The 27,029-nt window shown below is 43.7% G+C and overlaps 1 protein-coding gene across 1 annotated transcript in view; it reads right to left on the bottom strand.

Moving 5' to 3' along the window:
* Positions 1–468: 468 nt before the first annotated feature.
* Positions 469–27,029, bottom strand: part of LOC125771142 (uncharacterized) — a 62,162-nt gene continuing 35,601 nt past the window's right edge. Inside the window, exon 2 of the mRNA XM_049441516.1 lies at positions 469–3,066. Coding sequence (XP_049297473.1) covers positions 1,190–3,066 — 1,877 coding nt within the window. The 3' untranslated portion in view covers positions 469–1,189. The remainder of the gene's footprint in view (positions 3,067–27,029) is intronic.

Genomic DNA, 27,029 nt, shown 5'->3' with positions numbered 1-27,029 from the left:
CTGCACCTGCACTATCACAAACCTAGCCATAGGGCCCGAAAAATTAATTGAATCGTAGTAGTAAGTTAATTGAATCGAATTGCGCAGGACGCATACGGCTTGCCGTCGTTGTTGGTGGCATTGCTTAAGAGTTTAAGATCTCTGTCCTTCTATACATACCCTAACACACACACGTACAGCACCATGCTTAACGTGCTCATCTTGCTCTGCTCTGCTAGGCTGGGGGTTCCTTGAGGCTACGCGCTCAACGCACTATATCTGCTACTGCTAGCTTCCTTCACCTGAATTGTTACGGCCTACCAGCGGGGCGACGACTAAGCAAAGAGTCGTTCTACGGGGGGGATTCCTCTGTTTTCTGGTTTTCTTTTTTTTGTTTGTTACTTTGTTTCTTTTCTTTTGCTTCGTCTTTTATAGATGTATAAGGGTGTAAATATAATATATGTATATATATACTTTGTGTATATAAAGGTTTCATTAGGTATCGAATCCAGCTCCAGCTTGCTTCCAGTTAATCAATCTTTGCAAATTTCGTTTACGGCGCATTTTTTTTTGTTTCAAAGAGAGAGAGGTTCATTTAAAACGTTTCTATGCATGACTAATGGGGTTTGTAATGACTAGTAGAAGGGCGTCGTTATTAGTTCTTCCGTTTGCCATTCCCTTCCAAAAATGCACCTGTCTGTTTGCGTTAGTGGTTTTGTATGCGTATGCGGGGTATAGATTGATCGTTCGTTTTTAGGATCACTATTTCGCAAAAGGATTGTGTAGGTGTGTCTGTTTACTATGCTTATATTGAAGGATGTGTTCGTAGAGGTTTTTTTTTGCTAGTTTAGTATGTTCTACGTTCTGTGTTTTTTTGTTGTTGTTGTGGTTTTGTTTGCATTTCTAAAGCAGTTACTTCTCTTTCTGTTGCACTTGTAAGTTTAACGTTTGATGAAAAGGTTATTTGAAGAGGGAAACAATAAAATGCTTAAATGACTACTTACGAACCGCAATTCCATTTGGATTTTGTTGTTCCACACGCTCGACCGGTCATAGCAACAAGCGCCTCAATGTATGCAATCAGTACGCTTGCCATCCAGCGGTACGTTCATTTGTAGTTCTGCCGGTCGTTCAGGAACATTTACGAAAACTTCACAGAAGGCGATCATTTCTTGCAGGTTGGTTGATGTTCGTACGCGATCGCAACCGGTTACCCGGCAAAGTTGACGTTTATCTGTACAGCTGCAGCTGCCGCCGCTGCTGCAGCAGCAGCAGCCGCTGCCGCCGATGCTGGATGCGCGTGCTGATGAAGGTGATGCTGGTGATGCTGCTGATGGTGGTGACCGTGGTGATGGTGCTGATGGTTCGCCGTCGTCAGGATTGCGGCCGGTCCGAGTACTGCCGCTGCCGCTGCTGCTGCGGCAGCTGCTGCAGCAGCAGCCGCCCCATTTGCCAACCCCGAACTGGGGGACACGCTACCATTCGCCACCGTACTGTTGCCCGTCGTCAGTGCCAATCGACTTGCGGCTAGATTTTTCATCACAAAGATACTGCTCGTACCGTTCGCACCGGCATTGGAGCTGATGGTGACGTGAGGTACCGGGGACATCGGTGACGGACAGGGCATCGCATCGTCCGACTCGTCGCCCTCGATGTCGACGTTCTTTTCGCGCTTGAGCGCCATCGGCGGACGTCGATCGGAGAGTGGCGTCGATCGCATCTCATCCATGGAGGAACCATCGAGCGAACCGGGTGACATGGGTGACATTAGGGGCGACTGTGGTGCACCATCCTCCTTAAAGCAGGCCGACTCGAGATGCTTGTTGAGGTACGATTTGAGCGCGAACGTTTTGTGGCATCGACCGCACTGATAGTTCTTGTCGATCGAGTGTGTCTGCATGTGGGCACGCAGGTTCGATCGGTCGGCAAACGCCTTACCGCAGTGGGCACATCCGTACGGCTTCTCGCCCGTGTGTGATCGTAGGTGACCCTGCAGCAACCAGGGCCGGGAGAATAGCTTCCCGCAGACACCACAACTGTGCGACAGCTTGTGCGTTAGGACGTGCATTGCCAGCGCGGGCATGGAAACGTACGCCTTGCCACAGGTGTGACACTTCTTGGCCGACTGAGAGTCAAGACTTCGGTGAGTTTGTTTGTGGCGCGAAAGATTACTGGAGGTGGCGTATTGTTTGCCACACTCCGTGCACGTGTACTTCGCCTTGTTCTCGAGGGCCGTCTTCGGATCGGCAATCTTTTTCTTCGATCGTCCATCACTGACGAAGAATGCTTCGTACGTGTAGGCGACCGTTTTCGACCCATTCTTACCCTCCGAGTCGGATGATTCGGCCGATTGCTGCAGCTCGTCGGAGGAGGAATCCATGCTGCCGTCGTGCGACGAATACCCGGGCAGGGTGTTGGTGCTGTTGCGGTTCTCATTCTGTTCCGGAGAGCTCAACGCATGCGGTACTGTCGGCGGTGACTGTAGAGGAAGTGGTGACGTTGCCTGGTGCAGTGGATGTGGGGACGATTGCTGATGCTGGTGCGTCTGCAACGGCCGTCGGTCGGGATCACTGGTGGAAGATTTTGCGGGCACTAGCACGACTGTCGGACTCGTGGCATGTTGTTGCTGGTGTGAGGGAGAGGGCGGTTGCTGCTGGGCCAGAATTTGATGCGGTGCCGGCGGAGGTAGGAAAGCCGTCGAAGCGCTCAGGTCCAGGATAGCATGCGCGGCATGCAGGTCCTCCTCGGCCGGAATTCTCAGCTCATAACTTGGCCGGGGTGGCCTATCGTCCAACGAGTACGGCCGGTAGATGTCTTTCTTTTTCGGAGGCAACGACAGTGCGGTACCGGTGCTGGTGAAGCACATGGCGAGGGATTTCTTCTGGGATGGAGATCGCTGCGGACTCTCGGCTCCGGCACTGCTCGCACTCGGCGATGCGGAGGTGGTTGAGGGCGTTGCACATAAGGGCGCGAGTGCGATGAACTGTTGCTGAGACGAAGACTGTTGCTGCTGTTGGTAGCTGGACGACTCCGGATCCAGCTTGGGCAGGTAGGCGGTAAAGTGGTGTGAAATGTCCTGCCCATAACCTGTGGTGATGCAAGCAAACAGACCAGGAAAACTACGATTAGCATCGAATAAAACTGTCGACGGTAGCAAAACGCAACACACGTCCTCACGGACGGCATCAATCAATAGAATGTGTCGTATGTCGTCAGTTGCGTTCGTCGCATGCAGTCTGCACTGACAGTGGCCAGAGTTTGTGTCTCCCCTAAAGTCGTAAAGCAGAACTTGAACGACCTCTTCGCCGTTGGAAGCAACAGTCGTCATCAACTACAACCACCATATACCATACACGATGCGTCAGTACTATAAATCTCTCCCCGCAGCTCAGCTGCTGTTTGTTCTGTCGGTGAGATTTCTGCACCAGACGAAAAACAATCCAATTCCAACTGCACGAACCAACCCATGCGATGTATGGGAGGTATTGGGTGTAATGGAACAAAAAACACCGACAGACTGCAAGAATTGCAACGGTCTGCTGCCTTTGGCCACTCCAGTACTGTGCTCCATCGACCCAGCATGGATGAGCTATATGTTGCTCCTCAACTCCACACGCGATTCGTTTACTGCAATGCTTCTGGGAGTTGTTCCATCCGTTCGTACAACGCTTTGACCAAAACGAACAGCAATCGGAACACGCAATGAGCGGCGAAGATGTTTCCACAGACGCCACAATAACCCGACCCCACTCCCCTCCCACTTCACATCCGGACCGTTCCCTCCCCAAAAGGCCTTCACCTAAGCTGTATCATACGTGCGCTCTCGGGTTTCAACCGGATTTAGTCCGTTTGGCAAAAAAGAAATGTCTTGTGCGAGAGCTGTTTCACCTTTTTCTTCGGTGGCATTTGTGGCGCTGTTCGTCTGACCGCAAAATGAAACGCTTCTTCGCTTCTGTCGATGAAGGGGAGAGTCCTGTTGACTTGATGCGGTCCCTTGCGTGCCATTCTGGGCGGACTTTTGACTCGTTTGGTGGAAAACGAGAAAATTGTTGCTCCGGCTCGGCTCGATGTTTGTCTATTTCGATATATTTCGCTCCTGCTTACTCACGCTCTACTATTACGTCCGAAACGATTCCACTTTCTTGGTCACGAAATTGCAAATTTCCGAAACTCAGCCTTCAGCTGGATGAATGGAAAACTTCATTTTCCAATCGGTCACTGATGGCGCCAGGCTAGGGCGCAATGGACAGCATGGAACTTTTTGGCTAGTTTTATTTCACCCGTGCCCAGGAGATCCCAGCTTGGACGCTTGGAGGCATCCCGGACCGGTGATCTCACTTCTTCGACCAAATACCACGTGGTTTTACCGCAGCTCGCATCAGCACCGAAATGTCAATCCGAAGGACTCGGTTTTTGTTTGTTTCGATTCTGCCTTCAAGGTATATATAGGTGTGGGTCTGTGTGGTCGTGGCATTCCTTGGCACTTGTCGGCGGTAGAGCTCCCAGGCCTAGGCAAGGGATCGGCAAAAGGCATTCGTTATTTTTTCCACCACCCCCAATCCATCGCATCCATCGGCCCCGACCACATTTATATTCATTTTTCGGCATCTCGGGGGAGGGTATGTCACGTCACTAGCAGGGCCGACTACATGTCCGATAGAAACAACCATGAGGAGCAAGAGAAAGAGAGCGAGAGAGTACGAGAACGAACGAAAGAGTCGGACAGATAATAAGGGTGAAAGTAGAATGAAGAAAGTGGCGAAAGTGGATGGGTTCCCCGGGTACGTCCTTTTGCACATCGAAACGAGCCGATGGATGGGTTTGGATTTTCTACCGCATTGCAGCACTTTCCAGTACTTGTTTTTTGGGTGCTGACGAATGGGGCTTTCGTTTGGCGTGGTGCATGGATTGCGAAATTGGTTTGTCCGTACCGACAAAACAAAAAACCAAAAACAGGGGTGTTATGTTTATAAAATCTTTTCGGAATATTTTAATGGGCTTGTTTTGGTCTGACGATTGAACCGGGCACGGGTAGTTTGCGAAAGGGGCATTGCTGGCAACCGTGGAAAAATAGATTCCCAAACTGATGCAGCATATTATTCGGTTGGAGTGGAGTGTGTCCTAGCTTCACTTTATTTTTTTTGGGGTTTTTTTTTGTTAGTAGAGACACAATGTAAAGAAGACACTGTTGCGGTTTCTACTCTCCACATCAAGTGATGGTTCTTGAGTATGGCTGCAATTCTCGCCTCATAACCTGTAGTGCTCCGTTAGAGCAGAGAGTTGTACCGGACAGTGAAAGAAACCAAAAATGGATACATCATTCAGCATTTATGCTAGACAGAAACGGGACAGGCTTAAACCCTGCGGTCGAATGGCTTCTTCGGCATGGCATAAGACGAACGGGCTTCATTGCTTTCTCCCCGCCCCTGTGGATCGAGTGCATGAGTGCACTCGAAAACTTAATTTCGGAAGGATTACGAACCTGAAGCAACAATCCACTGTCGGGGTAGGAGATGATAAACTACGATGATGGCAGCAAAACATGCACTGAATAAGCAACGGCATTGGCTTGATTTGTCCGCCATTGCGGTTAAAGATGGAGACATAACAAAAAAAAAACCCCCCTTCGTTTTATTGTACGTGGAGTTGCTGCAAGAGCACTTCGTACGTTGATGCTGCAGATGTATCTTGAATAGCTTCTTGAAATAAGTTCAGGTACCATTTATCTAGGGGTAGAAAAATATTACAGCAAAAATACTGCATTGTATTTCAGACAACATTACTAATTCTCCTCACTGTATTGTTCATGAAGACTCACTACTTTAATATATAACGTGTGTAGTGTTTATTGATTACAATTTTATGGTCATTTTCCAACATTTTAATAAACTTTTATTATTTACTCAGGTGTCAACCTCTGTTATGAAAATTTGGGCGAAGTTTTGGGCAAGTTTTGTAATTTTACCTGTCATTTTCCAATATTTTTATAAATTGTTATTATTTATTCAGGTGTTATGAAGATTTGGGCGAAGATTTGAAAGTTTTGTAATTTTATCTGTCATTTTCCAAAATTTTAATAAATTTTTATTATTTATTCAGGTGTTATGAAGATTTGGGGGAAGTTTTGAAACTTTTGTAATTTTATCTGTCATTTTCCAAAAATTTTAATATTTTTTATTATTTATTAAGGTGTCAACCTCTGTTTTGAAGATTTGGGCGAAGTTTTGGGAAAGTTTTGTAATTTTACCTGTCATTTTCCAATATTTTAATAATTTTTTAATATTTATTCAGGTGTTATGAAGATTTGGGCGAAGTTTTGAAAGTTATGTGAAAGTTATGGAAGATGTGAAGTTTGTTTTGCTGTATCTATGGAGGTCGCATAATTAGTTGAAATGACCATTTCAGTTTTAAAAAGTAGGAAATTGTAGGAATCTTTTACATCTTTTCTAGCTTTTATTACCCATTTCTTTTCACAAAGGTATAAGCTTCTACGAATCAGAATACACATAGATAATGCAACATTTTAAATAGCTAATTTGTATGAAATAATGGTCTGAAGTCTGGTAAGGAGCTTTCCCTTAAAATTTGCTTAAACTAGACATTAAACCGAATCATGCTAAGCCTCCAAGAGCAAGCACCCTTAACACGAACCGAGCTTTACTGAATAGTTTTCGCTTATATCTTTATCACCACAATAAAGACGTTGGCATGTTGTCTAGGTGACCTAGTACCTTTCCGCCTTTTCTTCTACAACCGAAGTGATAAATATGTTCTACCGGCACGTTTCGAAGGTAGTGGGCTAGAATAAACAACGGTGGCTTTTGCAGCGAAAGGTGAACAAGTCTAACAAGGAAGGGAAGACAAAAAACCTCTGTAAACCTCTCCAGCCAAAATACAACAACCACCAAAACATACAAAAAAACATACCCTTCCTCATTCATTCCGAAGGGTCATAATTTAATATCCTTCCCTTTGGTATTTTGGAGTTCCACGTGACGGTAGTGCCGCCACTAGCCACCGAGTAGGTTGTGATTTAAGCATACGCGAATGGGAAAGGAAAGCCGATATTTATGGAAAGCTTTCGCGAACTGTTCAACCCAGCAAAACCGGAAGTAGGTGGATAGGTAGGAGAGAGGGAAAGTGAGAGAGAGACGAAGGAATGTTGAAAAAAAAAACACAGCACGCCCACAACCGTGCGCTGTTATAATGACGTTTATTTACAGTAATTTATGACTTCATAATCCGCCATAAGTAATGATGAATATCGTAGGCAACGTTCTGATTTCTTCCCCATTCCCCTTTTTCAGCCGCGGTCCGTCATTCAACCTGCACCATCACAGCCCGGGTTCATGGCATGCGCCATCTCATCGTTCATTCGCCCCGTGTCCTCCCAGGGAGGGGGCTGATGATGGAGAAATTTGCATAATGTTTGCGCAGATAGTTACCGCACCGTTCGCATCGCTCGTTCGTGATGCAAAGCCATCGATTTGAGGTTGGGCGGGTGTGTAAGGATGGAAGGATGGCAGGAAAAAAAAGTGGAATAGATGGATGGTTGGATGGATGGATGATGGACAGAAAATAAAACATCCATCCGATTGGTATGGTTTGCCGGGCCACCCCTTCCCCTTCCTCACACGGATTCACAGCATAAACACTCTCGGCCCGATAAAACTTGTCATAATTTTCAATAAACATAACAGTAATTTCACCATTATTAATACCAAAGTCGTGCAACATCCTTCCTTCCGGGAGTTACTTCCTGTTCCGCCTCCCATCCACGTGAGTGTGGTTCTCATTTACTGTCAAAGTTTTACCGCCACCACAAATGAGTTTTCCCGGAACACTCCACTCCGAGGGAAAGGACTTTTTCTACCATTCAGCCGCACGAGGACAAATATTCACTTCCGTGCAAATCACAAGAGTATCGTGTGGGTGCGAGTGTGTATGTGCACAGGACATTTCCACCATTCATTATTTACATTAATTTATAAATTATGATGCCACTGTGCGCCAAAGTGGATCTTTCCCGTTGCGGTAGAATCGTGGAAGGAAAACTAGAACCCCGGAACCGGCGCTCACCTTTCGCTGTGTTGCGCTTGCTTTAGCGGTGTGACGCGCTTATGAATGGAAAAGCTAAACCAACAACCTGATGCGATGAAGCATTTGGTGTGTTTCTTCCACCAATTTGTGGGCGAGAGGAAGTTGCGACAAGGGGGAGTTTGGTGATGCAAAGTTTCACCACAAAAACCACTTGTCGGGAATTTTCTGCTCGGAGGGAAGTGAGGAGGTTAAAACGGGGGTGGAAAGACGATAAGAAGTTTACTCGCTGAAGCAACAAGACTGAAGCAACAAGAGTCACATGGGGGGGCCTGTGTGCACCGTGGAGCGTAGTGTTCCTAAAGTGTCCTCCTTTTGTGTGTCCGTAATGGGGTGAGAAATTCGAGTGTCTACGCGGCATCCTGACCTGTTTGCCGAGGAAGTGTCGTCTTGGGTTTTTGGCGAAAACTTTTTGCTCGGCGACTTGAGCAACGATGGCTAAGATGAATGTACCGGTACGGAGCTTGATTCGTTTAAATCCTAGTTCAATACATTTGGTTAACTTTGTGTTGCAGCCATTTCGAAATGGGATTAAGAAGTTTCCAAACATCCACAAGATATATTTGCACTAGAGTAGTGTCTTTATTGCAAGGAAGAGTGAAAGTTAATACACTCTTTGCTTTAAGGTGTTTATTTTGAGTACATTTTTATATAAGCGAGTATTTATTCTTTACAAAAAAGATATTACAGTACTTTATTTTTATAGCAAACCATATGACAGAAGCAAAAGGTTTTTATTGAGCAACGCTTCACAGTTCCACAAAAATCTCGTCCAATAAAGCATCGAAAAACGGCACCATAAATAATGAACTTTAACGTTTCGGCAACATATGCTCGTTGGCCAACATCTGACACACGGGGAATCGATTTTTGATTGTTAAAAAAAAGTAAAAGAAACTCCACTAAAAATACAACCGGCTCTAGAACGTGTTTTACTTCGAATATCCTTATCCGTTGGGCAAAAATAAAAATCAACAATATTCCAGCGTTGTGAGTGTTGTAGCGATTTGAGCAGAAACATACGACGCAACGTGCAACAGTTTGACCGCGTCGCTCTATTTGCCATTTTTCGGGGAAGGAAATGGAAGTTGCTTAAAGGGAAGAAATGAAGCAAATCGTAGCATAAATCGTAGGTCACAAATGTGTGTTCGATTTAGAAAACACAGACCAGAAGAAGGACAGCCAAAAAAAAGGAAGGAAACAAACCTGTTGTTCACGTTGGCCCGAAGGTGGTTTCGGTTGGAGAATGTTTGCTGTAGCGCCATTTCTGACGTAGCAGACGAACTCGTAAGGAAAATATGGTGAAAATATTTACCACCCCTGAAGGTAGTGAGAAGACTGTTTTGGGGGGAGGACATCGAGGAGGGCGTGTGGACAGCAGTAACATCTCACACTCTCTCGCACCGAACGATTACGATGTCGACGCGAAGACGTTCTTCGCGACATGGACGATAGAAAGTTCGTTATTTATGTTGTTTATTTTATTCGCTCCATTGAGCCAGGACCACGCGATGGACGTGATCGACATTGGAGACAGCCTGATGCTAGCAGCACGGCTGGTAACATCCGGTAAAATTTTTATTATTTCCCTTCACACTCACACCACCACGACCTCGCCCCCGTTTGTTCTTGGCTTCTGTGCACGTGCTCTGATTATTTATGTACGCGTTTGCAAACCTTCCCTTCCACCCTCCAATAAACCGGCCAGTATGCGATGCGCAACATAAGCAGCATAAACCGACTTTTCGAATGAAATGATGTAGCAAACAACGTCGAAAAAGAACGGAAAAACAAGCGTTTCGAAATTGGCAGCTCCGTGCCACTTTCCGGCGACGATCGTTTGTAAGTGGCCTGCAGCTTCTCTCTACGGTGACCTTTCGACATCCCAGGCACGCATCACACAAACCGTGTTTGCCTGTGCCAAAACGAGGTGCAAACGAGAGCTGTGTCGACAGGTTGTCGACAGGTTTTTTTTTCCTAGTGCCGGGAACGGCTTTTCGGTAGCCTCGAGCATAAGCCTTCAACACAGTCGATGAACCCCCCGCCGGAATCGAATTTTCATCCCTTATTCATGTAACTTTATTTCGAACCTTCAAACACACTGGTCGACCAACCTGTGGCTGGGTGAATGGGATTCATCCCTACCCCCACTCCCCCCTAAAAAAAAGGGATTCAGGAATTTTCCTTTTCCGGCATCGTTTCTATCGTTTTCTGCATCTAAAAGATCAGCAAAAGCAAGGTGTTCGATGAGTTAGATATCGTTTGGCAGTGTATGGGCCGTATGCCTCCACAAACCCAGCAGCCGAAAACGGCCGAGTGGATTTACGCGCTCACAAAACACTTCTCATTTTCACCAGCTCATGAATTATTTCCATACCGTACATACCAGCGGACTTAAGCATATTTTAGCTCCACTTCAAGTTGTTCGTCTTTCCCCTCAAGAAAACGATCCCGGTATTTATATCCTGGTTGTAACGTGTCTTTTTTTTTTGCTCTATCCCAAGCAGCAGGTTTTAAATAAAAATTTGTACTAAAATTCTGCCGCTTCATAATTTCCTCATCATGATAAAACAACAGCAAAAAATTGCAGGCACCGTGGCTTGCCTGCTACTACTGCTACACAATCAGCGTGTGGAAAATTTTCGCCAAAGAAAGTCAAGAGTAAAAAAATACCGCTTCACTTTATCCATCCCATTATCCAACGGTGTACGCTTTTCAGCGGTGGAACCGCGAATGAAACCGCGGTGGAAAATCATTATGCCTCGTGAAAAGGCACGATAAGCTGGAAGGAAGGAAACTGAACTGTAAGGAAGGGCATGGGACATGGGACAAGGCGCTGAATGAGTCAAAAGAAAGAGAGAGGGAGAGAGAGAAAGAGATGAAAAAACCATCGTAAAAGCTCCATGTTTATACGACGGGATAATAAAGCAATTTAAATATGACGAGGTGCGTCAATGCCGGTCTGAAAGCTGGTTGGAAATGGATGGAATGGGAGGCTTGTTGTATTCTTTTTTTTTGTACCTTCTGCTACTGCTCATTCCCTTCCTCATTTCCCCCCCTGGCATTTATGTTTCATAGCCTTGTTCTTGTGGTTACCGACAGAAGACACTACAAGAAGCATTCGGGTACCGGTGAGATGGAAAATTTTCACCTGACTGACTGAATTTCGGGGGCAATGATGTTCGGGCGGGCCGTTTCTACCGGGTACCGGGAAAATGATGGGAAAATCGACAATGGCATCAATATGATGATGAGCGAGTGCCTTATTTTCCTCATTTCATCATCATTATCCCCGGTAATCTCTGCTTGGAAAACAAAACCAACCGAAGAAAACAAAATGCAATCCGTCGAAGGTAGGATCTGGGCTGTGTGCTGTTATTATTTGCGAATGAAGTGGAAATCCACTGGTGGGTCGTGCACTGGGTTTTGTAAAATTGTAAACAAAAGTTTCAGAAATGAAAATTAAAATTTTCGTACTTTTGTTTTTTTTCGAAAAATATAGTTCTTTGCATCAAAAGGTAAAAAGGTCAATGCCGACTGGCTCAATTCCTACAAAACACACATTTTTTTAACGACCAACGCACAATGATTAAAAATTATTTTTAATTTTTAACTTTTTAATTTTTTCAAAAAATGAATACTCGTGGTGTTTTTTTATTAAAATAGATAGAAATCCTCTAGTACCGTAATAATTGATCGAAATTTTTTTTTTCAATAATATTTTGAAATATTACTTCAATTTCAACGTTTGTCACTCTCCAGAAAAGATCTTCTAAAACGCATAAATAATATTTTTTCTTCACCACTGTTTTATTTAAAATATTTAATTTTGTGACAAAAATGAACTGATATTTAATGATAAAACATGGCACAAAACTGCACCAAAGTGTGCGGCGGCCACTTGATGCTGAATTTTCATTACGACGCATTTCGTGTCCTACCGTCCAAAGTGAAATGAACACATTAAAAATGAAGCAAATGAAGCGTCACACACATGGACGTGTGTGCAAATATAGAAAGGGAAAAACCCCCAAAAAAATGGCTGCAGCACTAAAGAAACGAAACACACTGAAACGACTTTTCATGCGGCTTCTGTGCACACTGAAGGAAGCAAAAAAAAAAAGCCTGATGGAGTGTAATAAAATGATAAAAAAATAAAAACAAACAAACCAAAGGCTCTCTCTGACCAACGCGGTCTGGTCCCCCCTCCCCAACCCGGGGTGAAGGGATACGGAAAATCCCGGGCGCTACCCGAACGTTTGCGTCACTTCCGACCGAAAGCGTGGACTTTATTCGACAACGAGCCGTCAGTCGCGTCGGTCTCGATACTCGCACGTTCCTTCCCTTTAAATGATTCAACGAGGAAAAGCGAAACAGAAAAAACACAAAGCATTTTGTTATTTTATTTCCTCGGCAACGGCCAAACTGTAGCCTAACAGTGTGGTTGCGCCAGCAACGAGGCCCCAAACCAGATGCCGAACGAACGATGGTAGTAATAGTTGTAGTAATAATAATAATCGTTATTATGATTATTATAATGTAATCGTAAATGGCATTGCAGCAGAAACGCGTCCGTGGCGTATTTGGCGTGTCCGGTTTCGGATTGTCCATTTTTGGCCCAAAAACCCGTCAAGCGCAACTGACAAAACCGATGTGCGGAAAATGGATTAATACGGCATCGGGGCAGGAAAATAACATGCTGTACCGTTGCGTATTCAGCTTTTTTGTGTGCAGTTCAACTATTGAAAAATAACGACAACAAAACACAAATGCAATCCCTCCATGAGGCAGCAATGTTTGTCAAATAACACAGAAAAAGTGGAAAACAGTGCGACACATTACTGGGTCTTGTTGCGTGTGATGCTTTATTTTATGTTTGAATTTATTCATGTTTTTTCATTCTCTCTGTGTGTGTACACTTTATCACTAATTTACCATTTTTTTTTAGTGTCGTTGTTACCGTTGTGGAATCGTTACGTGTGATGCTTTATGTGTAGAGCTATAAAATAGTCACCATGAAAAACCAAAAAAAAAACAGAAATTCGCTTGCAAAAGATTTAATCCATCAGCACCTGTGCATCAGGAGCGCTTTTGGGGATGGGATAATCAAGCTAGAAACTAGATAAAGCCGTACATAAAACTGTGTGCAAATTGATTTTGTCACAGAAGAGTGGGTAGTAAAGCAAAACAACAACATGGAAAAAGAGGAAATAGGGAAAAAATGCTAAGCGACGCATGTTTCAATAAATGCACACTAATGCATTTTTCACCGCTACTGATAGACAAAACAATGCAAAAAAACAGACATCGTAAAATTGCAATCTAGACAGAAATGTGCAGCAAGACCAACTCTACAACGAGACAATAAAACAATTAAAAAAAAAACACTTTTTCACAGGTGAGGGATCTGTTTGTGGTGAAAAAAAACAGAAAACCAACAAACAACGAAAAAAAAGACTTTAAATGTCAATTTTCTGTTTCCACCTGAAGTAAGCCAGTTGTTATTTAGCTTGTCTCGTTTTCTGCTCGTTGAGTGTCATTGATTGACAATTTGCTGTGCAGCGGTAGCGATTTTACTAAATTTAATCGCCAAACTAATCGCTCACTGTTATGTCAATTATCACTTGATGCAGTTTATTTATTTTCCTTTTCCTTTATTTTATTTTCCTTTCTTGTTCATCGTAATGTATGGAAAATATTAAAGTAAAAAGGATTGTTCTGCATTTAAAGAACTGTACTCCTATTTTAGGCTCGTTTATTAAGGCAAATCGTCAATTCAACTAGCTACTTCAAGCTGTTTTATATTTTAAATCCACTTTTATCCTTCATTCATCTTTGCGCCTAAATGTATACTATGGGAAGAAACAAATTCCATCACGGCAGTTTTTTTAGCTTTTCTATCGGATCAAGTGCCTTCCTACATACGACCTCATACCTTCCAGTTCGGCTTTCGTTCCGTTAATGCCCAACTTTACCACCCACCTCCATTCTCCACCCACCCACACACATACACAGTGCCCATTCGCTCAAGATAACGAGGACTTTTTCAAGTAATCCAATAGATCAGATCAGCACATCTTGCACCGGGCTGGGAGGTGGGCGTGGGTTTGCCGTCGCCATAAATTCTTCAAACGGCCCGAACAAAAAAAAAAAGGATTCACCGAAAAACCCGAGAACGAGCCTCATTCCGAAGAACTGCCAAAACCCTCTGTGGAGAGGTTTGGAGGAGAAGGCGACGAAACAAGGCAGCACAGACGAGGCAAAAAAACGGCATCCAAAACCCGGCACTGCAAAAGAATTATTGCCTGTGCCAGTCCTTCAGGTTCGGATTCTTCATCGATCCGAAAAAGCTTCCGCGAGCTGTGTTCCTGCCATTGCGGGATGGAACCAACCACCCGGAAGTGAAACCAACGCTCTTCTGTCCTATCCGATCAGCGTCAGGATCTCTTCTTTGCCGTCAGCAACAGCATCATCATCATCATCATTACCCTTCGCCAATTCGCAGGATGGGTTGGGGATTGGGAATGGTGTCCTCATTCTAAAACCAAAATAGCTAACGAAAAGCCCAAAGTTCACCCTAGCCAAAGTACGGTGAAGAAGATTTGCCTCTTCTTCTATCCACCTCCCCAAAAAAACAGGGAAGTTGTGGGAGTTGTCAGGAAAGAAAGTGACTCTTGGAGAGAAGAAGAAACATGAAATGAACGTACGATGAGTGCTCGAGTGGCACAATCTCGGTGCCAAAATGCTCTTTCGCCATGCGTCTTCCTTTAGTGCAACGGATGTGCCCGCTTTCCACAGTGAAGAAACGAACGGGTACGTCTTCCATCTCTACGAAAGTTCTGAACAAGATTTTAAAGGGAAAAAAGCGAAAAATTACTATAAGACCGGAAGAACTTTGGCAGCTGCTGTTGCTGCTGCTGCTGTTGCTGCGTCTATCGAGCGCAATGCAACTAGTGCTGCACCATTTCAACAATGGCCGTCGACGATGGTGTGAGCGTAGTTTGTCGGGACGTTATTTTAAAGCAAATGCGCCACCCTCAAAATTTCCAACGCCACCGAATGCCTGAATGGGAATGCTGCAGCTGGCGCTTTTGGGGGGGGGGAACTCTGCCGGTTATTTTCTCACCGTCATCACCATCATCGTCATTATCAAACGGGTTTTGTGCTGGCAACCGTCCTGTTGCTTACTTTGCGTACACTTCAAGCAAAGCTTCCTGGCAGGAAGCACTTTCTTCGGTCCCCAAAATGCAGCTCTTAAAGTTGTCCGATGTTGCGCTATTGTCCTCGCCCTGATGCCTGACTTGGAAGTGGTACAGGACCGAGATTTTTCGACTGCAGTGAAAAAGTTTAAACGAACGATATCGAATTTCAGCCACTGCGTTGTGTGTCCTGAAACCTCGGCTCCGTCTCCGTACGGATGAGCTCGATATATCCGACGCTCAGATGTCTGCACGCTCCTGTCATCGAGCGTACTGTCCATTTCGTACGAGTGCATTATAATAATAATAATAATTGGATACAACGGCACTCGGGAAGCTCTTGAAATAACACTGATAAGCGTGTATACATACAATATCTTCACCCGGCACCATCTTGATGTCGTGTTAAATTTCCATTGCTTTCGCTAGTTTGAAACATGCCGGACTTTACTGCATCAACCGGCCAGACGGAGCAGGGTTTTCTCACCTGCATTACTTAAACAGGGGTGGGAGAAAAGTCAGCTCGATAAAGGTTTTAATTAAATACATGTACACGCATCCGAACACCGGAGAATGCGAAGGGAAAACTTCAACTACTACCATACAGCACCCGGTTGCAACTTGTACGGCTGTTTGTTTTAATGATACTCCGATCCCGTTCTTACCCAGATGAAGCCAAAAGGTGAGAAATTCGGATTTACACTACCACACCTTCACTCCCAGCGAGCTGCCATAATCCATAAAACGGGAGGGCGAAGGAAAACTTTCCCCACAAACCAAGAAGGTGAAAACCTGGAGCGAACGATATCAATTTCAAAAACCGATTCGTCCTTTGGCACTTGGCAAAAACGGTTCCCGGGTGGCACAATGTTCGCGTGTCCGCACACAGCATCTTTACCAGGCGAACCGTCTCGAAATGACCAGAGTTTTCCCCATTTTCCTCTCACGCGGCAAGCTAATGAACTGCTTGCTATCGTCCATGGTTCCCATGCTCGTTAGCCATTGATCCCGTGGAGATTGGGTGTTAAGGGTGGTCCGAATCGATGGACCGGTACGGTTGATCGGACCCGCAGGGCAACATCGTTAGGGCCCCCCGGTGGTCATTAAGCCTTATCGATGAAGCGATTATGACGCATCGAAAATGTGTATTATTTGGCCATTAATCGAAATGGAAATCGTTCGTGGTGAATGGTTGCGAAGGGATCGTACGGAGCGAGATGGTCGTTGAGCTGTTGACAAAGTCATTGATTTTTCGATCATTTGGTTTTTGTTGTTGATGATTGTGGTGTCTTCTTTGGAGAAAAAAATCACAATCAAATCAGCCACAAACTAGGTATTTTGTTTGGTAAATAGAATCGATTTTAGCACAACTTAATGAACGTGTTTAATACTTCTTTACTAGCTTTACTTAAATTTCACCAGCAAAAAATTCGAAATACTAATACTGATATCGCTTTAAAGAACCTCCACGATAAGGAAAACTGATACGGAAAACTGAAGCCCGTAATTGAACCGCTCGATTACCGCAACCGTGGTGAGGGAGAGTAAGAGAGAGAGAGATAGAGAGAGTGGGCAAAACAAAACACAAAGCACCATTTATCCATCAGACCGTCGATCGGTAACTTGCCTTTGCCGTACTTCAAATCTGTACACCACAAAAAACCATCTTCACCATCGGACGCAACCAAGACGCGTTACGGGCACGAAACAAAGGAATCTAAAAATGAGAAGGAGGACATCAACAAAAAAAAGTGCTCCAACAACTGGGAAACGCTGGACGCAGGACATAATTCCAACTTTGAAGATTCCTGTTGCGAACTCGTCAATGAACTCTTACAGGGTAACAACAACAGTGAGGATGAACAGAAAAAAAATCCCTTCATTCTAGAGGACTGGTGCCTTTGGAAGGAAAAACCCTCCCACAAACCGCAACGGGTGGTATCACGTGACGGGCGAAGAACACATCAAGCATCGGTTGGAGTGTAAAGCCGCACGTGGACTTGGAGGTGAAAGTGAAGCTTCGGCCAGAGCAAGATTGAACGTCGTAAGGGAAGCTATATAACCACACACAAAAAAAACAGAGAAAAATCCTCCATCAGCTCATCAATCGTTCTGAAAACGATGCCGATATTTATCCCACCCAAGCACCAGTAGAGTCTGCTTTATTTCTGGTTCGATTTTTTTTTGTTTATTCCATCCTTACCATCATTGGAAAGCATCATGAAACGAATTTGTGGGTTGGATGGTCTCAGCAGGAAGGGACAGCACAAAAAAACAAACCCGATTTCCCACATGCCTCGTAAGCATGTTGAATGTTTTCTTCCAATGAAGGAGGAAAAAAAGGAAAGAAGAAGAAAAAACGATTCAGTGGAAAATCTTCGTGGACAAAACGTGTGTCAACCATTCGGTATGGTTTTTCGGCATTATCGGGCATACACGGAACTTGGAACGATGATGGAAACAGTAGGCTCTCCGGTAATGATGCTGATTATGATGAACCATCCGTTGAGTTGCCAAGGCCGAACTCCTACAGGTCGTCTTTGCCACCGCGTTCGGCCACAGCGCTGGAGAGAAATTCCCATTGCAAAAGTGGGTTCTCAAGGAACCGAAGAATTAATGGATATTTTCAATGACAATTTGATCCTCATTGAATAATCAATAGCGCAAACGGTTCGCTTTTTTCCACCCTATTGTTCTGCCCACCGGAGTGCTTGGAAGGACACACACCCACAGTCGGTGAAAATTATCCCCTAGCATTTGTGCGGGATGAAATGAAAATCTTCACCCGACCGGAGAGGAGAAAAAAACTCGATTTACCCGCGGTGACAATCTCAACGATGTCAGTAATTCCGGAAGCACAAAACGATTCCTCCCCGCCGTCCTTCCTGCTCTTCTTGGACCCACCCCTTAAAGTGTGACCATTAGAATCGGTTTTATGCTGTGAGAGGAAAAAAAAGCGGGGCTCGAAATCCGTACGAAACCGTGTTTCGATGATATCTTCATTTTGTTTCTCACTATCGTGGCTTAACGTGGGGAGGATACCGGTGCGTTTATGACTTTCGGAAAGAGGACATCGTCACAGTTTGATGTATTTTGTTATTGTTGTTGCCATCCCTTCATGCACACACACACACTCTGGTATGTAATGTTTTTTTTTCTCTCTCCCCTCGGATTCGCCTCTTATCATCTCGATGACTTTTATCATCGGGCTGATTACGGAAGCATTCTCCCATTCGAAGAGTAGTAAACATTACATCCAACAGAAACAACCACAGTCGACACGTTTCGTTACACTTTGGTTTCATATCGATCTACACACACACACACACACACGCTTTAAATGTGTTTTAAAGTAAAGGTCGGTGATAGTGAATCTTGAATTTTCCAAAAGTTAGTCACCAATATTTTAGTGCGATTTTCCCTTACTGTTTTTCCTGAGTCTTCTAAATGTAATCCTGATTACTCTGGCTTTTCTCGTTGTTTTCCCAGTTCCAATATCGAAGGAAAGCATTAAAAAAAATCCTCAATCACAATGAGTGACCTCAAAAAACGCCCCGTTTTTTTTTATTCGATTTTTTGTGAAATTAAATGTAACCGTAAACTCCGAAATCACTTTAGAATCGTTACAACGGACAAGAAAATAGCTACACAATACCAATGGGAAGGAAAAGCGGTTTTCCGCGCCGAAAGGGCGAAGGGAAAACGCGTGAAAAACAAATTCATCATGACTGTGGCCACGCTGGCATACGCAGCACAGGTTCCACTTTGTCTCCTGTTTGTGGAAAGTGAAAAAGGCCGCATTTTCCTTCACGTGGCACTGTTGATTCGAGCTGGCGCCTGTGTTTTATTGTTTCCTCTGCTTCGAGCAAACCATCGGCTAGAGGTTTATCTTTCTTTTTACTTTCTCTTTGAGGCCATATTTTCCCTCACGATAAGGAAACAATCGTTCCGGATCGGAACGATGGTTTTCTCGCTTACTGTCGCGCCTCATATTGGAAACGTTTCGCATCATCAATCCATCGATAGCACAATCGATCGATCTGACCTTTGTCTTTGTGTGCCTGTGTGTGCGTTTGGACTGTTTTGGGGGAACGTACGGAAACAATAAAGTACGAGTCACTGAACGTGCACGAGAACCGAACAGGATGCTTCGGCAAATTTTCTCCTAAAGGAGAAACAAAAAAAGCACCACAAGTAGCCTATTGTAAGATGTCTTGCTACAAATAAAAGCATCCAAAAGAAGGACAGAAAGGAAAATAGTGAAGAAGATAGAAGAATGAAAGAAATCCCATCTAAAGAGAAAGCAAAGCCTAACCAATAGCAACACAGAAGAGTGGAAAGCACAGTAACAGCCACGCGGTTTTGTTATCGGATGAACAGTAACCGATACGGTCGTGTGGGCACAATGGCCACAGTACCTAAAGGACAACAACGAAAATAAAAAAGCAAAAGAAAAAAAAATAATCCCTCCAACGAACTGTTGCCAGAATTCTTTCCTTCTTCCTTGTCGATTTTTTTTTCGCCTCATTCTACAGCCACATCATCATCGCCATCGACATTATTGTTCTCGCAAACCGCTCGCAATGGTCCAACAGTAAAACGGAGAAGCAAAAAAAATCCCCAAAAACCACGTGATTGTGCGAAAGTCAACAGGAACTGCCACAACTAACCTCCCCTTGGCGTATCGTTTCGAACGATATGATGAAGTAAAAAGCTTCCCCAGTAACGGTGGCAAAAGCAAAGAATGGCACCGCGATGAGAATGAAAAAAATCATTAAGAAAACGAATCAATCAATCTCGTTTCGCCATTATTGGTTTCGCGAAAATGTATTTTCCCGTGTGGTTTTGGGGGGGGGGCGTGAATCAAAATCGGCCTCCCAAAAAAAAAAAGGAAAAACCATCCCCTCACATACACACACATTGGTGGGTGATGACAGCAGTCAGGTTCGATGGGATAGAAAGCGTGCGCCCTTCATGCGCTTTCAGCCGCTTTGACGAGACTCACTTCGTTGAACAATAGCGTGAACAATAGCAGAAACTCCGTGCACGAAAGGGGTGTATGAAGAGGGTGGCCTTCTGGTGGGGTTAGAATTCTTCGGATCATTGTATGAATGGGACAGCAGACAACAACAAACCAACACGAAAATATATCCTTACGAACAACACGCCAAGAAAACACTTCCGCTAGAAAGGACTCGCGAATTCTGTGACCTAATCGCGGGTAGAAGCTTTCGAGCAGTAAGGAATGAAGAGAATTTTCCTTTCTTCAAACACTTTTTTTTTGCTAGTGAGTCCCATCATTCTCACATGCGAACGTAACGGAGATAAAAACGTTTTATTTGACTTTGGGTTTTTTTTCTTACGTCTTTTTTCCCCCGAATCGAAGGGTAGGGAGTGGAAAACTGGGCACCCAGGGTGGGTTCAGTTACGGTTTTAGCAAATGAGCGATGATGGAAAATCGTTTGATTGCTCTCCCATTCTTTTCCTCCCCACAAACGCTGAGGAATGCTTTCGCTTGCCAAATGCTTCTCAGCGTGAACTAATCCTTGCCCGTCTGTGTCGCAACCCTCCTTCCACCCTCTGCTTAGGGAGAGAAAATCCACCCCGAAAATGTATCGGCGTTTGTTTTTTTGCTTTTTCCTCGGTTAATAGTTTTTATGACCACAATTCGGTTGCTTTTCGTGATGTGATGCGTGTTACAAAATGCGAAAATTGCTGGTCAAAAAAAAAACGGACACCCGTGTACGAATAATCTCGATACGCATTAACTTGATTGCGGGTGTTTTTTTTCTTCTTGTGCGTGTGCGTTCTTGAACATTTGACTCACCCTCACGCAAACGTTTGACGGGTATTAAATGAACGTTCGACCATTCGCAACCACATTGATCGGTGTGGTGGAAAATGGAGTCGTTACGATGATGGACAGGATTTACTCAATCGGTGAAAGTGATAGCATTTTTGTGGGAAGGAAAATTAAGTGAAAGTAGAAAAGAAGAAAAAATCAACCAATGAAACAATGGGACGGTGTGGATGCTGAATGGAATGCGATTACATGGACCGTTTATTGAGAACCATTTTCTTTATTTTTTTAAATGCCTTAAATGTTGGTCTGAAAAATTTCTAAAACTTATTTTTTGTAAATACTAACAATATTTAAACATTTGGAAAATATCATCAAAATATGTAGAACTAATTAAAAAAGGAGAAAATAAGTATTAAAAGTACCTAAAACCACAAAATTGTTAAATAATATTAAATAATAAAGAAGAAAATTAAATAAAAATTCTATTAAGAACTTTAAAAATATGCTCAATACAACAAAACGACTACCTGGTGGTTGTATAAACGAAACAAACACGAAAAAATCAAAAAGAATTGAAACCGTCTAGCTCACATTTTACCAATCGTGACACAAGTCGCAAACCGTGCACGAAAACTTCACCACAGAGGAAAAAAAACAAAACCAAACAAAAAACCCTCTCTTTACTAATCAACGGGAAACAGATAAATTTACGTTTTAGTAAATGTTTTCCAGTGCACCATTTGCTTCTAGTTCCATCCAGTTTTCCGTTGCACAAAATTCCACCATATTATGCATCGCTTTTTATGTTTTTTGTTTTTCCTCCTGTAGCATTCCGTGAGCACTTTGCTGTTGCATGTTTCCCGTGCAAGGGGAAAACGGTTTGTTCTGTTTCGGCTTGAAATCGTTTTTACTCATTGGGTTGGACGTTTTACTGTTTTTTTTTTCTTTCTTTCCCATTTTCCTTTTCCTCAATGCTCGATTTTCCCTTTTTTCCCACCATCAGCTGCTTTCTTCAAATCGGTTCAATTTTAAATTGCTTTTTCTTCTTCTTCTACTACACTTTTATGGTCCAAGCACTGTTGCGTTTTCGAAGGTTGCCTTCCATCACCGAATGAGCGAAAAACAAACTCAACAAAGCAAGGAATGTTCTCTTGACGTAGCTTTCCTGTTTCTGGCTTGGCCTAATTGATGCGATTGGCATGGTAAAGGGATTGTGTTTTTTTCTGCTTTCAGTTGTTATACCGTCGATAAAAAAAAGCTTTAACGTTTTAATTTATAATGAGCAGCAGGTTTTCTTTCGTATGAAGAAATGGAAAAAACCAGCTCACTCTCACCATAGATGATACAGGGACACGAAAAGCTACTCGTTTCGAGCGAGTGTTCTGGCACCCAACTTTGCCAATTGTCCTTGCTTTGCAAGCGAAAACGGTAGCAAAATGGCAGCCATCGTTCCACAACCTGTACGACAATCACACACCAGCCGACTGGGGGGGGCTTTTGAATTGAAAATTGAAGGACGTATGGCGAATAATACTTTCTTCTCATTCGCTTTAAAACAAACACTAGAACGTTTCGCACGAAAATGGTGCAGTCTGTCGTACACAAACACACTCTTTTTACCTTCGATTTTTCGATGCTTCTTCCACGGCACATCCGTGTCCGCCTTGTTCTGCCATTTTGCGCAACAACCTGGTTCCGGAGGCGAGTGTGACTGACGAACCACCCATCATCGAAACCGGATCGATCAGTCTTAACCCCCGGCCGGCATTCATTCCGTAAAGGTTAGCCATTCTTAGCCAGCAGGTTTTGTTTGTTTATATTTGCCTTCGCACCATCAAACCCACTGCCTGCCTGAGTCACCCTGTTCCGTCCACACTGCGGGTCCTTGTATCTGTGTGTATGAATGCTTTTTTTGTTTGTATCCATTCATTTTTCAACCACTTCATTTTCACTTTATCCTGTTGCAGCTTTTGCTGCAATTTGCCCACTTTTGTTCGCTCCCTCTCTCTCTTCTTTGATCCGTTTTTCCTTCCCCATTCAGTCTGCATTCCACGTGCACATAATGGTGCATTTTCTGCAACCCCACCCCACCTCAAAAACCCGGTTTCTAGCTTCATTTTTCCACTCGAGACATATCGGTTGGCCCGCCGCCAAAAAGGTGGGCAAATGGGGGGGGGGGGGGGAGAAGCAGGTTTTATTTGAAATTTATCAATAATGCAGCCATTGCAATTATGCCATTTGCCATCGCAAACAAAACCGACTGCATTGGAATCGGCCACAAAAAAAAACACCCCACGGTGATGGATCGTGCGGAAAAAGGGAGACAACGAACAAAAAAGAGGAGCCAAAGAAATGGGTAAATATAGTTCCATCATGCAGACTAGTACCTTCTTTTTTTCTATATATGTGTCACGACTGCATTCCATTCTTTTTACCCCTCTGTTGCAAATTTGTTCGATCAGTCATTTTGTCTTTTCGTTTTTTTTTTCTTTCTTTTCGCCATTGCTATCCGTTTTTTCATATCCTTGTTGGCCTCAATCCGCAGCAGGTGGCAGACAATCATCGTATCGAATGACGACAATAGCCCTCGCTGATGATGATGATCATCATCATCATTCGTGATAGACCGTTTGTTAGAAAATTCTGGCACATTTTCCGTCTGTTCCGGGGGGGGAAAAAAAAGAAAACAAACACGGCGTGCAAAGGACCAGCAGGTGGTTAAATTGATCAAAATGGAACGTACGAAAGAAGCATCAGAACGAAACGGGTTCGTGGTGTTTCGGCGGAAAGTATTCCGCATTTATGTTGATTTAGCATCCCTTTCACTAATGGACAAACAACCCCCTGGTTCCCGGTTGCCATGTTTTCCTTCGACCATCCCTCATGAGGAGTGTTCATTCCTGGTCGAGATTATCCTACTCCATACGGTGAACTATTTCATGGTGGAGTTTCTGGCGGGGTTTTTTTTGTGTGCATCGTCTGCATGCTATTCTCACAGCGCAATCGTGTGTGATAGGATTACTTGATTCACATAGTTTTCCTGCTCCACGTTGACGCTATGACGCTCCAACCAGCCATTCCCATACTCCATCATCTCGCTATCAGCGGGCAGGTTTCCCTGCTGGCTACTGGAAAAGCGTCCGCCCACCGCCGTCAGATGGACAATAGGAAAAGCGTCACCGTGGTTAGGGGTGGTTTTTGTTTTGTTTATTTTGATGAAACGCAACTCAAACCGGATGCAAACCGAAGCTACAAGGGAAGAAGAGGCATTAATAACTCATCGCCACCACTCACACACACAGTACCTTCTGCAGTCGTTCTATTTTGTTCTCGCGGGTTTTATGCCTCAGTTCGTTCCCTCTTTCCCTCTTCCCCCAAAAACCCCGATCCGGATCGGATTAGTTGAAGCTTCGTACGTCAAGGACGTGCGAATATTGTGTGGTCTGTACTGGTGCATGGTGCCTCCCTAAAAACATACATACGCGCTCACACGTCCTTCTGGTGGCCACCGTACGAACGTCAGCGAAATGTGCGCCAATCAGCCACACTGACAGGAGCAATTTTGTATGTTATCCTTTCTGTCAGCCCATCCACCACCACCCCTTTTGTTACCTGCCCCAGTTTGACATTCCATGACGTGCAAATGCTCGATACTAATCGGCCTGCCCGGTAAAATGCACAGAGAGAGAGTAGAAAAAAAAGCAGGTGAATCGAGGAAAATGAGCGCAACAGTCACACAAACGAAAACGGAACGAAACGGAAAAAAACATTGCAAATACGTGAACCCGATTGTCCATTTGAGAACTGCGATGGCAGTGTATTTGGCTATAAGGTAACGCAAATAAAAACACACAAATTGACAGACCAAGGAGACGACCGCGAACGGCAATTGCAAAAGTGGTGGATGGAAACGGATATACAACACCACATCCAGCCCATCATCATCATCATCATCATCATCATTGCTGCTTCGATGTTTGGTTTAATTATAGCCAACAAACATGTGCCCCCCTGTCTTTGAACCCATCGTTCAGACAAATGCGGTACCTTCGGATCGCTTTTTTTCCACCATTTTCCCCCCAAATCGGTATTATTTTGATTCCATTCGATTGGAACGCATGAAGGGTGCGATATTGGGTTTGTTTCTACTTTCGAACCCTATCCACCTGAAAAATTGATCGAAACCAAATCTCTGCGGAATTTGCCGGAACAGTTTGCAGCGGAAACTCTAATCGGTGTGTTTGGACACATAAACATAAAAGCGCTATCGATTTAAAATTCCGATTTCACGGAAGAGAAGAGATATTGCATATTGAACTTGTACCAGGTACCAGGGGAGCTAATTTATTTATGACAGTTTTTGGGTTGTGAAAAGGTTTTTGGGATTACTTATTTAGAGCTTGTGAAGGACTATAAGAGTGCCAAAAAATTTGAAAAAAATTCTCCAATAAGCAATATTTCAATAACTGTAGTAGTTATCCGAGAAAGACTTAAATTAAGTCTGATTAAAAAAGTTGATGATTTTCAATAAAAGATTCCAAGTCTACTTCGCCACAGTCTAGTTCAACTTGAACAGATTCCAAAAATGGTTATAATTTTACTAATTTAACTGAAAACCCTGTAAATTAATAAGATCTGGAAATAAATCGAGGAAAAAAATATTTTTTTTTCTAAACAAACCATAATGGGAAACTTTTTTAAAACTTTATCTAAATAAATAATCAATAATAATCACACTAGTCTCCATCCAATACCATCCCAACCTGTTGGTCGTACACATTCCTAATGGTTAGAGAGTCCTTATCTCGACCTTCCTCAAAATGTAAACTCGTAAAACTAGCAAACAACTTCCACGTCAACAAACCACTCCGGAGGAAACCGCTTCAAGGGAAAGAGTGAGTCTGGTAAACAGTTGATTTGTCACATCGTTGTGAGATGTGCTTCAAGACGGAAAGGTCCAATATTTACATGACTGTGTCTGTCGTGATTTAGCAGGTGAAACAGTTTCTCATACTTGGCGATAGATTGGGTTCTTCGACCGTCCATTGACCCGTTTATCGACACTTGTGGAAAGATGATTTGATGTCTGGAAGGGTTTGCTTAAATAATTTACAACCGATTTAATATAATTCTGCATGGGCGTTTTCAATGCTTAGTTATAAAAACTTGTGCATAAATAATTGGAAAATGTTTTGAGAATAATAATTAAACATTTTCCACCATTAATCCTAATGCACACACAAATAGATTTCTTGAGAAACGAACATAATTGCATTCATGAAAACATCCCCATAATCAAAAACCCCCGAAGAACTATCAATGTTTGCACAAGCATCCTTCTTACCCGTAATAAGGCTTCCGAGTTACGTTTCGATCCGTTTTTCTTCCCCCTTTTTCGAAGCAGCAGAAGCTCAACTATCTACCAGGGTACCTTCCGCGTCGTATTTGGCATTTTAATTAATTGGAATAAATTATACCATCTGCCGGAAAGGAAAGTGGTTGAATCGTTCAGCTACTTGCCGGGTATTGCATTAATCATGCATCGACGTTTGGATTAGAGCGATTCCTTCCACGAGAACGATCGCTTCTCGTCTAAGGATTATAATTTAAAACACGACGTCTTCCATCTTCTCGGTATTTAAAAACCGGAGGAATGAGAGTGAAATATAGACGAAAACAGGGGATACGAGGAGAAAAAAAGCTAACTAGTTTCAATGAGATAGAAGCTTGGTAGCTTCCGTGTGGAAAAGATGATGATCGAAAGAAATTTGCATTTTGCGGGGTGTGTTCTCTCTCTCACTCGTTCCGTTTCATCTCCCCCATAAGGTTTTTCAACCGCTGGTTACGAATTTCATTTTTCGTTAACCCTTTTTACCAGTCGTAGGGGAAAACTCGTTCGCTTCAAAGGAAAAATCCCGTACTCCCCAATTGGCGCGGTAAAAAAGGCATGG

This window comes from Anopheles funestus, chromosome 3RL (assembly GCF_943734845.2).
Source record: "Anopheles funestus chromosome 3RL, idAnoFuneDA-416_04, whole genome shotgun sequence".
In the NCBI taxonomy this organism is placed as follows: domain Eukaryota; kingdom Metazoa; phylum Arthropoda; class Insecta; order Diptera; family Culicidae; genus Anopheles; species Anopheles funestus.
This window is presented reverse-complemented; position numbering and strand designations above follow the sequence as displayed.